Source organism: Cylas formicarius, unplaced genomic scaffold (assembly GCF_029955315.1).
Source record: "Cylas formicarius isolate icCylForm1 unplaced genomic scaffold, icCylForm1.1 PGA_scaffold_10__41_contigs__length_53128322, whole genome shotgun sequence".
NCBI classification, from domain to species: Eukaryota; Metazoa; Arthropoda; class Insecta; order Coleoptera; family Brentidae; genus Cylas; species Cylas formicarius.
The window spans coordinates 35,822,385-35,836,715 of record NW_026844214.1 but is presented as its reverse complement, the minus strand read 5'-3'; the positions used below and the strand labels follow the sequence as shown (position 1 = coordinate 35,836,715).

Genomic DNA, 14,331 nt, shown 5'->3' with positions numbered 1-14,331 from the left:
TATCGCGATTTGAGTTTTTTATGTCATTAAATAGTCAAAAAAGGGCTTAATAACCACCTCAGCATCTCAATATATATTATAAACAGTTTAAATTTATTAAGTGCCTACTGGCATTAAAAATATCTTACTGAGGGCGGATGAGTTAGGAGCGAAGAATAATACTGTTTATTCAAATACAGATTTTACTAATTAAATGATTCAATGAGTAATAAAATTGTTTATATCTCGACAATTTGATATTTTTGGTTAGCTGACTAAACCTAATTATTGATGAAAAACTTAGTGATAACAATTTTCTAAAAACGCCAAATGATAATCCAATCCTAGTAATATCAGCAACTGGGTAATTTTGTGGGAAGTAATGATACCGGGTGTCTTAAATTCGACTCTCACTATTAGGAACTCGGTAATGGTAAGAGATACAGGGTGACTTAAATTAGGTACGCATCGGTGAGTTCAATAATGTTCGCTTAAGAAATTGAAATTATTTTGTTGCTTCCGGAAATATGGAGCAAAATTTGAAACTTCCGGTTTTCGTTTTTATTTTTTTGTCTTTATTGTAAAACTTGGAAAAAATCTATAAATACATTTTCACTGTAACTTTTTAGGCTTCATCTCATGGCGATATTAAAAATCCCTTAAGAAGTTTTGTTTTTTTCGAACCATCAACTTTATTTTTTCTAATGGTTACCATACTGGACTTTTGCACCATTGAATAGTTCGTATTAATACCTTTTTATTGATGATTCGTAAGTTGTATTTGTGTTTCCTTAAATGCGAAATATTGAACAAAAACTTTTATATCATATTAAGCTATGAATTTTCAAATCTGTCTATGACATTTCAATATCTAGTGCATTACTATGTCGTTAAAAATGGACGTTACCAATGAAGAAAAACGATATATAGTAAAACCTTATTATAAAAAAGAAAGAAACGGTGTCGGCAGATCGGAAATGTATTTGAACATGTATATGAAAGACGACAACCTCATCGAACTTTGTTTACATTACTGGATAGAAATCTGGCTGAGTTTGCTTCGTTTGAAAAACTAAGATAAAATTATGAATGTATAATTAATGAGAAACTTCAGGATATTTTAAAAAAGCTAACAATAATAATGGCTATACCTAAAGATAATAAATAAATTAGAAAAGATGCTCGAAATGTTGTCCGTGATTCTGCAAACACAGTTCTACTATGTAATGTATGTATGTATGTAATGTATGTAAACTCTCTAATGATGTTGATTTGGAGCTCTTCGATATATTGGTATTCACCCCGCCGTAAATTTTATTTTTAAGTGTACCCCATAAAAGTGTGTCGAGGACAGTGAGATCTGGAGACCTGGGTGGCCATCTCACTGGTCCATTATTCGTCATCCATCTGTCCAACCAAACCTTGTCCAAAGATAATTAGATACCTGTATTGTAATACGAGGCGGGGCGCCATCTTGCTGAAACCACATGCTGTTGTAATGGATCATAGGTAAATCACATTAAAAACTAAATTGAACTTGCGGTCGAATCTCTCGAAATTGCCTAGGGTTGTTAATGCTCTAGATATCTTCATTGTGTCGATTACAATTTGTAAAAGTGCTTTCATCTGTCCAAATCACATTTAATAGGAAAGCTGGAAAATCCGGTCTCCTTTGTAGCCAACTACAAAATTGTCATCGCTTTTAGGGATCATCTGGACTTTTTGTATTTGTCTCCAAGCACTGGTATGAGAAGAAGCACCTACATCAGAGTAAACTTGGCTTGTGGATTATCCCGGGTTCACATTTATCTGCAAAGTACCAACTTTTATTGAAAAGAATTAAATAATCCATCCATTCTGTCTCCATACTTTTGTCTTAGTTTTTCAAATCAATCAAACTCGATATTTCCATCCAATAATTTAAACAAAGTTCGATAAGGTTGTCGTCTTTCAGGACGCATGTTGAAATACATCTCCGATGTCTTGATACCGTTTCTATCGTTTCTACAATAAAGTTTTACCATATGCCATTTTTCTTCGTTGGTAAAATCCATTTTCAACGACACAGTAACACAGATTTGAAAATTCATAGCTTACTATGGTATAAAAGTTTTTGTTCAATATTTCCAATCTGAGGGAACACAAATACAACTTCGGATACATCAATAAAAAGGTAATAATATGGTTTATTTAACAGTACAAAAACCCAATATGATGATGGTTTGAGAAAAACGAAACGCCGTAAAGGATTTTTGACCTGGCCATTAGATGAAGCCTAAAAAGTTTTAATGAGAATGCAGAAGTCATCTTACCGTAACCGAGACCCTAATAGTGAGAGTCGAATTTTATTTTAATTTTAATTATCGTTTAGCAACCTAAATAATAAATTATCGTCTTATTTATTAAATTCTTTATAATTGGACATTAAGAACAACTCATAAATATTTGAATTTGTTTCAGCTTTAAAACAGTTTAATTATGGCTAACCTTAGTAATTTTTGTAGAAACCGAATTTTAAAATTCAAAACAATTTTGCTCCCTGCACTTTTTACACAATTTGCTTTACTTTCCTTTTCAAATTTGTCGGACCGTCCATTTCCCTGCTACCGTACCTCGCTGTCCTTACTGGGCACCCGGTACAAATCGTAACCTATATCTAAAAACCAACAAAACATCGGAGAACTAATAAACCAACCCAGCTTTTTAGGTCATTTTAATTTCATTATTGAAATTCCCTACAACCTAAACCGATTTTGTTTTTATAAGTGCGTAGACAAATAGGTCCTTTTCATTTCTTTCGTTTTCTATTGCCGCTTTCGACTTTCAATTAATATTTTGAAAGAACACACAGACTTTCTATAGACCTTGGTGAGGATTTAAACTTGATTACAAAAGCCTTAATTAATATAAATTCTACGGCATATTTTTTATTCGAAAACGTCGACTCGAAAATCCAATACTTACCCCAACAGGATATACGCTTCATTAGTACTGAAATTAAATGCTTTTGTTCGCGCTTTATATATAATTTTAATCAAGCCCTTTTTGTGGTAGTCGCTTTTGTGTTTACAATTTACAAGAAATAAATTTGCGTTTTCCAATGGGAGCTGAAACGGTTTACCATTTCTCAAACTAACGAGCTGTGGGAGTTATGAATTGCTAAATGCAACTGTTGAAAAGATGAATGTTTGTGTCAGCTATCTGCACTTTTATCTTTCTCCTTTTAGTGTGCTAGGAAATTAATATCGGTGGAATTTGGAGGTATTTCGGAGTATTACGGGGTAAATTTGGTAGCTAGATCGAAAATATTGGACATGACATGACATACAAATGTGACAATTTATTGACTTATTATCAATATATGATTATAATTTTTCTTGAACATGAGCTCGGGCTTCAAATTTTATTTTTATCTTGCCTCAAATAATTACGGACAACACTTTATGGACCAACCTTCTATTTTGAACACCGGAGTTGCGACACATAAACTCAATAAATAACTGATTTACCTGCGTTGAAGCATCGCTTCCAAACCTAATTGCACTAACATTGAAATTTGTCTTTGTGTATTAACGATTGAATCAGCCTTCGACGCAGTAATAGTAAAACTATATTTGGAGTCACTGACAATATATGAAAGGGGCTGATTGAGTGAAACTCATACAGTTTCAATCAAGGTCTGAAGAAGGCAACAGAATGATTGGCGAAACGTTAGTCCGTTCGACTCAGCAAAAACCGACGCAGGAGGAATCCAGAAGTTTTGTAAAAAGTGTGGAGGTTACTTTGAAAAATTAATTATCAAACTTAATCGTTTAACCCTGGTAAATTTCTTGGGGCGCACGAACATACATACCGACCCACCAAAAATATTAGTAAATATATAGGACAAAAAAAAATTAATACAAATACTGCCGTTTCAATAATTAAGTATTTAGAGTTCAACGAATAATCAACTAATTTTCTTAGATCAATAAATTAATTATGATGGTGTTAAAATAAGTTCAACATTTTCTTTCTTTACGAAGCCACACATAACTAATGTGTATTCACGTGTGCTAAAAATTCGTTAGTACAAAGCTCGCAGTTACTTCCGTCAATATATAAAATATATCGTTTTACTTTTATTGGATTAAGACGGTCTTTCCAATATGAACTAAACTCTAGTGCAAATCACTGAAGTGCCGGAAGTGACTAGCAAACGTGGTTAACGAAGCTGAAGCTTAAAGTGATTCTATCCGCACTCCCGATCGGTGCTTACTTAATTAGGTATTTTAGAGTAGAGAGTGGAAAAAATTATTTAGATGCCCAATTAACGCGTGCGTATTATTTTATCAAAACGTTTCAAAACCTTTTTTGTTTCAGGTAAAATCGCTTTTGAGAGATATACAGAGTTGTAAGTACCTACATATTTTTTTTCCATGTCGCTGTTGATTAACTGTTGAACTTTCAATTTCAATAAAGATTCGTTTCTAGCAAAGAAATAAATTTTATTCAATTATACAATTGGTGTATGCAGTGAAATTGGGCCCCATTAATTAAATTATCTCATTGGTACTTTAGTAGTATATCATGCAAAAAATTTGAAAAACTCCATTTTAGAGGAGCGAGCGGTTGATAAACGAATTAATGAGAACGAAGTTTATCAAACGTGTTGCATATTATACTTTTGCTGCGCCCGTTGGTTTTTCAGCAAATTTTTGCAAAACAGCACGAATACATTCAAGACAAAATACCATGGCCACAATATACTGAAAAATTGAGTATTTTAGAGTAGCGAGTAGAAACAAGAGTATTATTATTTAATGCATTTTGCAACTATAATTTCACATTTTCTAATATATAAAAACAAGATATTCTGCATACCTTTTCGCTTCATATTTCTCTGAATTTGAGTTCACGCCAGAATGGTGCTAAGTTCTAATATGTAAACCATAAAAATGTATAACTTCTAGAACCTACATCATTACCCGAATCAACAGGAATGGAATATTAGAAATTCAATTTCATTTTTTCCAACGAAGACATTTTGGGGATGTAGTGATAATAATTTTCCTTTTGTTTGAATTGAACACTAAATAAGAATAATTCTGCAATTCGATTGAGTATTAACGATAAAATAATAAGTGAAATCTGTTCTGGAACGAATTCAGCGAAAACATCCAAAATATGTTCAATGTTCTATTTTATCCATTACGGGACTCTGTTCACTTTAAGAAATAAAAAAATTAATGGAAAATGTCCAGTATATTGAATAAATAGTCAAACTACAAGACCTGTTGAAATATTTATTGATACGACAAATCGTGTAATATAATAATGCCGATCATGTTAAAAGGATTCTCCCATTGGTCGAACCGTAACTTCCGACACCTAAAAGTTGATAAATACATCTAAAATTGCCGAATTCGTATTAACGTATCCCGCATGTTCCGTTAAATGACGAAGGACGATTCGAAATCATTAAACACATTTCGAAAATATCGCTGAAATATTAACGATTTTAGCATTATTGAGAATTAAATTATTATCTTTTGTGGAACGTGTTCTCGGATTAAAAATTTACCCTAAACTGTTAGTAAGAGATCAATATCCAAACAAGACGTTGTATGCGACTGTATCCTTGTATAAATAAATCTGAATAACTGTAACAGCAACATATGCTCATGACTAACTTAAAAAGTTTATAATTTTTTTTTCGTTATACTGGAGGATTTCAACTGAATCAAAGGAAATGCTAAGAATTATAAGTAACGAATGTGTTTCAGTTCATCTTAAAGCCCCACAATAACAAGAGTAAATTGGACTCGGACAAATTAACCCCCAGAGAGATGTATAATAACCGATAATCAGATTGGCAGGCAATTATGTAAATTTAATGCTTGTATCAGAGGCATATCATAATGGTTATCTAATATTGTTGTTCATTATCAAATCTGTTTTTTTTTTGGTAATTAAACGAATAAATAACGTTTAATACCTGACGCATTATTGTGGCCAAAATACAAGGCTTCCAGTTTTGTGATATGTGGAGTTTCCTATTATAGAGGTTGTCCGTAGAGTCCAGTATATAAAAATATATTGTATAGTATTTTATGGAACAGTAAACAATTTCCGAAACAGTTAAATGCAGTTAAAATCGTTTATTGACTTTTCTATAGCTCACTCTCAAGTCTATCACACAAATAAACGATTCAGTTTATATATATTGTTTAAATACTTTAGTTCGATGCCTCCAATTTTAATTTTAAAAGAAAACTAAAAGAACAGTTCTAAATGAACATTTTAAATTTATTGCAATTATTGTTCTTACATAGTGAACGCATTCACTTCAGGTATTACTTTGTTATGTTTACCTGAATTATGTTGAGGGGTATTCTTCTTCGTTAATGCACTAAAATTCTCAGTATAAAGTAAAACTGCCAGTGCTGTAACTATTTATATAAAACACTAAGAATATTGGGCAAGAATATTGTTTGATCAGCTATAATAAAATTTCCTTTTTCATTAATCCCATCCAAAATTAAAAGTCCCGTAGAGCGAATTAATTATTGTCCGTTATTACGATAAATCATAAAACTATATAGGGCAATGTAATTTTTCTCATTACGTCCGATTTATCGTAAACTCTGAAAGTAAATTACCTGCACATGGGGCGGTGTCGACAAAGCGTAAATACATGCATCAGCTATGTCGCCAGCTTGAAGAGCTACAGAAAAATCGCCGTGGATTCCATTTTGCAGTATTTCGGTGTCGACATATCCGGGACTCACGCTCTACAAATTAGACAAAATAATTGGGAAGCAAAAATAAAACGGAAGTTTTTAATTATCCGATTAGAACAAAGTTGGTTGGGATTAAACCATACCGCAATTAAATAATATGCTGGTCGTCTTATTTCCTGAACAGATCTGGGCATATGTTGACAAAATACCGGCGTAAAAACTGTTGATTTGACGAACTGTCAACCGCCATGTTGATTGTTTTTTTTTATGGTGGCTTGAAAAGTTCCTGTATTATCATCCTCCACAGGGACTATATATCTAGCAGCTATATTGGTTAATTAACGGAACATTTTAATAACAGGTACCGATATCCAACACTGCATTATTATGTCCAGAATGTTTTCAATTGACTCAATATCATTATTGAAACTGGAAAAGTGGAAGTGAGTACTAAAATACTAGATACAAATTTAAACCTAGTTACAATGCAAATCTTTTTGTTACTTCCAACAATTATGGTTGACTTGTATAAAACGTCAGCAGCAACGAAAAAATACCATTGCTGTTACCTTGTTTTCGGCACACTGCCCAAAATTATCTTACCGTAATTTTTATTTTGAGATGTTCTCTATTTATTTCGAATCTCAGCGTTTCAGCCAAGGCAGACACTGCATGCTTGGTAGCACAGTAGACGTTAAACTTGGGAAAATCATATACTCTGTGGCCGGCAACGCTGTTGATGTGAATGATATGACCGTCACTTTGGCGATCTTTCATTTGATTTATGGCCTCCCTCGTAGCGATGCATAATCCAAGAACGTTAGTGTCTATATGAGTATCGAACATTTGTAGACATTTATATAATAAAGAAAATAAAACAATTACGCGAATTATTCAGCTCTCACGAAATGGACTGACAATGATATTTGCATTGCTTGCTAGATTTTTTAACCCTTTCTATACATATGACATAATATGACATAATTACTTAATGGTAAGACAACGTAAAATGACTCAGATGCCATTGTACTATTATCATAAAGATCTAACTGTTTTTTAAGTGTTGAGTAAATAATGGATACTGTATAAAAATGGTAGTTTTTAAGTCGAATAGGAAGCTGTTACTTTTAATAAACTTTCACTTAAAATTTAAACTGATCCCTACCTAAAAAATATGGAATATACGACATTAATGTTACAGGAGTATAATGCACTTTTGTTACTTGTGTAAAGTCGACAAAAGATTCAAACCAACCTTCACTTATCTTCTGATTCCTTCAAAGTGAAGCCCGTTCTTGGTCTACGTTCGTGTCTTGTGAAGATATTTTTTTATTGGAAAATGATTCTTTCTAAATTATGAATTAGGATTTTCTATTTTTTTAATTACGTTTAAAAAAATGAATCAAAAGGTGTGTGAAGTTCATGACTTTTCTCCGCTTCTTTCCAAAAAGTAAAATGCTGGTCCATGTTCGGCGTAAAATTTTAAATATACACTAATATTGATGTGTTGGTTTGCTGTGTTGGATATATTAGGGTATGGTCTGTTCATAGATATAAGAAAGTGACCAATTGCTTTTGAATTGGATTATCCAAGGGTGGTCATTAAAAGACAATGCAACAAGATTATTACCTAAAGTTTCGGAATTTAAATTCAGGTAAAATTGTGATCCGTAATAGAAAATAATTTTATACCTACCTGTGTTTAATATTCTTTTGTTTGGTATACTACTTAGTTTAAGTTTATTAGTAATCATTCTTATTTCGTGTGTAATACAGCGTGTGTTGAATCGTGGTGCCAGCGAGCAAGCATCTTTAGAAGAAACGGCCACATTGACGAAAATTCCAACATCAACTGTATGGAAAATTGTGAATAATCCCATTTCAGCGAGGAAAAAAAGAAGCGATGCTGACGTTTTCTCTAGTGCAGATGAAAGTGATCAAGATATAATACGACTTAAAATTTGAGGAACAAAGCGTGCCTACATTAGATATCTTAATTAGGAGGCTTGAAAAAGATGAAATCGATGTTAAATGTGGCAGAACTACCTTATGGAAGTGTATTAAACACATGGGTTTTCGATTTAAAAAAATCGACAAAAGGCAAGTTTTAATTGAATCTTTTAAAATTCGGAAATGGCGACTGGAATATTCTACAAAAAAAAATAGGATTTACAGAGAACCACAAAGGCCAATTATTTACTTAGATGAAACCTGATTCGACACATATGATACCCCGGAAAAGGATTGGGTTGACTCAACTGATAAGTGTAAAACAAACGCGCCGTCAAAAAGAGGTAAAAGAATAACTATTTTGCATGCTGGCTCTAAAGATGGTTGGATTCCAAATGGACTTTTTCTGTCTGCGAAAAATATTAAAGATTCTTCTCTGGATTACCATAAAGACACCAACGCTGATTTATTTGAAAGTTTGTTTAAAAACAAACTAGTTCCAAACATTCCTCCTAATAGCGTCATTGTAATGGACATGCAAGTTATCACAGTAGACAGTTGGCTAGAACCCCTTCGTCATGTGACACAAAAGCAAAAATCTAGGGCATACAGTTTTAAGGCGTCCACCTTACCACTGTGTATTTAATCCCATTGAACATGTTTGGCACCAACTGAAATCTGCCATTCGTTGTAACAATGTTTTTCCTTGTTAACTCGAATGTCCTCAAGCTTATAGAAACCGAAGTTTTTAACATCCCCCCACAAAGTTGGGTAAATTCTGTTAAACATATAGAAAAATCAGAACAATCATATATGAATATTGCAAATAATATAGAACAAATAATAATTAGAACAGGCGATGATAGCGATAGTGATACTGATATATTATGTGAATAATTTTAAGTAATTTAAGTAGGTAATAAAAATAATTTGTAATTTTATTTTAGATTTAAACATGAATAAATAAATTAATATTGTTTAGTATCTTTCCTAACAAAACCCCAAATAATTAAATTCTAAGCAAAGTACGGACTTGTTCGGCCATATTTCATTCTTACAGCTTGTCCGGGTCTTTCCTTAATTCGTATCAGTTAGTCACATTCTTATATCTATGAACAGACTTTATCACGAAGTTGTTGATGTTTGCGGTGGGATTCAATAAAATTCAAATCCAACAAACGATTTCCGGTTTGTGTCTCCTTTTTTGAAGAACCAAAAATATCTTGCTCAGAAGGGAAGGGGATAGTGAAAAATAATTATCTTCTTTTTTGTTCTTATGGGTTATCTTGTATGCATCCGTGGTTAATAATTTAAATATACTTAATTTGATAAGACCAGCAAGTAGTTAAAAAACCTATACATACAGAGTAGTCGATAATGCAGATGATTATTAATAATTAGTTTCTATTCCAAATGCAGTATCCAATTATTGTGTAGTTAAAGCGCACACGAACGCGTCATTAATAAAATCGGATCGATCTACGTAGAACATAGAGATAAATAAAGGATTTTGAATATCGGTAATTACAATTCAAATAAAATATTAGCTAATTAGATAATAAGATGGCGATCAGGTTTAATCAGAATTCTCAAAGTCAACTACAACGTATTCAACTGCTATTAACTGGCAGTAAAATAAAAAAAAATATATTTATACCAATATTGGCCGAATTGAGTATCAGCACTGACGTTATCGTTAATGAAAATATATAATTAGCTAGTTGTAGTACTCTATTATAATAGTTAGTGCGTCTATTTTAGGACAATAAACGGCAACATATGTCAATATGAATTGTATTACCAAGTACTGTTTTCCATGCAGCCGTATCTCCTCCGATCAAATCAGTTGGTTTAATCAGACCAGCGTTATTAACCAAGATGCTAACCGGTCCCAAATTGTCTGCTATCCACTTAAACGCTGCCAAGATTTCTGCTTCCTTGGTCATGTCGCATTTGTATGCATAAAGTACTCCTTTGTTGTCCTTAAGTTTATTTACCAGCTCTTCAACTTTTTCTTTTCTCCTTGCTAATCCTACAACCTGATAGAAAAGGCGATATTAGTGCAACGTTATTAAGTTGCAAAGTCTTAGTACAGGCAAAAAAACGATAATTTTTAATAATTTCTCCTCAAATGCGTCCAAATGAAGTGCAATAAAATAATACCTTTACTTATTCGACGTAGGTACAAGTACTTAACGAAAGGTTATTTGTTTTCATTAATTTCTCAATTGTTATATTTAACAACATTTCTTTTATTTTTTGTTATTTATACTGAGCGCATTAAAAACTAATAACCAGCAATTAAGAACTAAGCTAACATTGAACTGAGGTGGCTTTTACTTGATGAAAATCCATTTATCAAAATCAATAAGAACTAAAAGTTCAGATTTTCACGAAATTATATATTTTGACATGACAATTGTTTCGACAACACCGTTTGGTAAAAACACGGTGTTGTCGAAACAATTGTCAAGTCAAAATATATAATTTCGTGAAAATCTGAACTTTTAGTTCCTATTTATTTTGACTGACTATTTTTCAAAGAAACTTCCGAGGCTACCGGAAGTTTGGTACATAGTAAAAGTTCTAGATTCCTGCTGCGTCGGTTGTTGTTGAATCGAACTAGCTGACGTTTCGCCAATCATCTTGTTGGCTTCTTTAGACTGAAACAGTTTCAGTTAAGCTCTAGAGAAGCCAACAGGATGATTGGCGAAACGTCAGCAAGTTCGATTCAACAACAACCGATGCAGGAGGAATCACGAAGTTTTGTATATAGTTAGTTAACAATTAATAACTGTCAAGTAAGTACTTCCGATATTGATTTATAAAAATCGATCAACAAAGCATTATCTTTGAAGAGATGGGTGGGATGGTTTCCTCATACGTTCTGGCCAGTTTTTATTTGTTTTTTTTTTAATTTACAGTGTGTCCCACTTAAGAACTGTACATCTTTGTAAAATCTTTGTTTATGGTTCGATTTTGATAACTTTTTTTGGTTGGACTAACACCTTGTTTTGCTTATTGGTTCATTTTAAAGTCATGGCCAACTGAGACAATTAAACAAAAGAGAAGGAAGAGAGACTTACTATTAGGGTTTTTTCAAAAATAAACGAACGAACAACGAATTCTTATTCAGGAGTACTTTGAATCCAACTATCCCAATTTTTATAATGTTTCAATACAGGGTCTGAAATATCGTTTGTGTTCCGCTTAAGGCTATGAATCGTTGCAAAATCTTTGATTACGACTTGATTTTGATATGTTTTTTTGTTGGATAAATCTCTTAAAAACGCACTAAAAGCTTATGTTTCTTATTACATTAACCTGGAGTCATGGCTAACTGGGATTAATTTTTGATGTCAAATATCGAGAAGGGCTATTAGGGACTACTTAAAACCTAACTACTAATTTCCATGAAGTTCGAATACACGGTGCCCGAAATATCATATGCGCCTCGCTTAAGCATTACTCCTGTAGAATGTTTGTTTCTGGCTCAATTTTGATAATTCTTTTTTGCTGGATAGAACTTACTAGAGTGAAATGAAACGCCTTTTTCCTATAGTATCGACTAAAGTCATGACTAACTGACACAGTTTTTTAAAGCGGAAAATCGAGAAGTACTTTCAGAGATTTTTTCAAATTGAAAATGACAACAGATTCGTGTTCAGGACTACCTAAAAGTAACCAGAACAATGACGAAAGTGTTTAATGTTTTAAAAAAATAACTATTTTAAACTTTGTAAATAACGATATTTTTTTTGTGTCTTTAAGATCTCACAAATTTCAATTATACAAATTTCAAAAATAATGATAGAAAAGACTTTTTTAAGGGACATTTATTTGTTAATATTATTTTAAAACAACAGTAGTATTCGAAAGATGTCAACAAAATTAAAATATAAATTATACAGTGAATTTGACTGTCGAATATTCGCTTCTCTATGGTAAATTTGGTTTTACAAAGAAAACAGTATGCTGACGTCATTCAATTTTGATATTTCTGTTATTTTCATTATTAGATTATAATGAAAAATCCTTTTTAATTAAAAAAATACAGCGTTGCAGAGTCTGTTAAGTTCATATCTAATCCTCTCTAATCATATTTAATTTTAAGAAAATGGTTAGTGTCTTTCAGTGAAATCTATCCAACAAAAAATAATTATCAAAATTAAGCTCTAAACAAACATTCCTCCTGTAGAATGAAATACTTAAGCGAGGCGCCCGCGATATTTCGAGCACCCTGTATTCGAACTTCATGGAAATTAGTATAGTTAGGGTTTATGTAGTAATGAATAAGAATTCGCTGATAATTTATTCTTAAAGAAATCGCTATTAGCCCTTCTTGATATTTGACATCAAAAATTAGTCCCACGCACATAAGGTCTTAGTGCGTTTTTCAGAGAGCTATCTAATAAAAAAATATATCAAAATCAAACCGTAATCACAGATTTTATGACGATGTGTAGTTTTAAGCGGGGCGAAAACGATATTTTAAACACCCTGTATTGAAACAATATAAAAATTGGTACTCCTGAATAAGAATTCTCAGTTGGCCGTGCGTTTAAGTTGAAGCAATAAGAAAAACAAGTTTTCAGTGTATTTTTCAGACACTTTTTCAACAAAAAAAAATCAAAATAGGACCATAAACATAGATTTTACAAGAGTGTACAGTTCTTAAGTGGGACACACTGTATATTTATTTGGCTCAAAAATTAATAGTCATGTAGATATTCACATATTACCAATTTTCACTTGAATATTTCTTTTCGTGTTCTTTCCTGAATATTGCATTCTTTTATTAACTCTGCAGCTGAAACAGCGCCATCGTCACATCACAAATAAATTAGTTGTTAATTGTTAAATGAGTTTTATAAACCGAGCCAATTATTTGCATTCCCTTGAACAAGTTCATTTATTAATTATTTTTTATACGTTGATATTTATTTATTATTAATTTAATTTTAATTTGTTTTTTAGTGCACCATTATCGAAGTTAATAGATTCAACAAAAATATAGGAAAGTGATGATTAAATTTGTATTGCACTAGACTTTTATACTAATTTGTTATTACATACTTACGATTAATCCGTTGCGAACTAATTGTTCTGCAATTGCTGCCCCGATACCCGAACTAGCCCCAGTTACCATTGCAATTTTTCCGACCCATCGATCCATTGACAACACCATTTTAAAAACGATTTCTTCCGTTGAGCAGAAGAAGTGCTGTTACCAATTATTTGATTCTTCTTTATAAGGAGATTTCTGGAGGTAAAAAATTGCACGCAAATCTTGCGTTATAATTGATTTCCGTCACGAATTTCGTGACTGCTTATAAATTCGTAAAGTTTTAAATCTATTGTTAATAAAATTTGTGTCCTTCAATTCCCAAAAGTAAACAAGACCGCCACGGCGACGCACGTATACAACATTTTTCTCCAAACCCACTTTAAAAACTGAATTATTATAGAAACGGTGATAACGAATTGGCACTATAAAATCCTTAATGTGTGGGTACTTAAATTAACGTTTGTTTGCGAAAAGTGCATCATACACCGATCACATGGCTTGTTTTATTATTACGCAATATCTAGGTTCGTTCCTATAAAGGTACCTACAAGTTAAGGTTTTCGAACGAAGGATCTAGTTTTTAAAAAACACTTTTTTTGATTTACAAACAGA

At 32.2% G+C, this 14,331-nt stretch overlaps 2 protein-coding genes across 4 annotated transcripts in view; one reads left to right on the top strand and one right to left on the bottom strand.

Moving 5' to 3' along the window:
• The window catches only part of LOC132705608 (nephrin-like), a 635,291-nt gene that overhangs the window by 199,824 nt on the left and 421,136 nt on the right, over nt 1-14,331 (top strand). The window lies entirely within an intron of this gene.
• Nucleotides 1,660-14,107, bottom strand: LOC132695665 (farnesol dehydrogenase-like). Of its 2 annotated transcripts, XR_009617869.1 has the most exons (6): nt 13,732-14,107; nt 10,453-10,690; nt 7,305-7,528; nt 6,621-6,752; nt 1,849-1,983; nt 1,660-1,802 (listed from the first exon to the last, which is right to left on the bottom strand). XR_009617869.1 is itself a non-coding variant. In XM_060660064.1 (5 exons), exons 1-5 carry the CDS (start codon nt 13,837-13,839, stop codon nt 5,308-5,310), a joined length of 744 nt encoding a protein of 247 aa, XP_060516047.1. In that variant the 5' UTR covers nt 13,840-14,107; the 3' UTR covers nt 5,200-5,307. The 2 variants fall into 2 exon arrangements, 1 of the variants encoding a protein (XP_060516047.1); XM_060660064.1 differs by lacking the exons at nt 1,660-1,802; nt 1,849-1,983 and adding an exon at nt 5,200-5,349.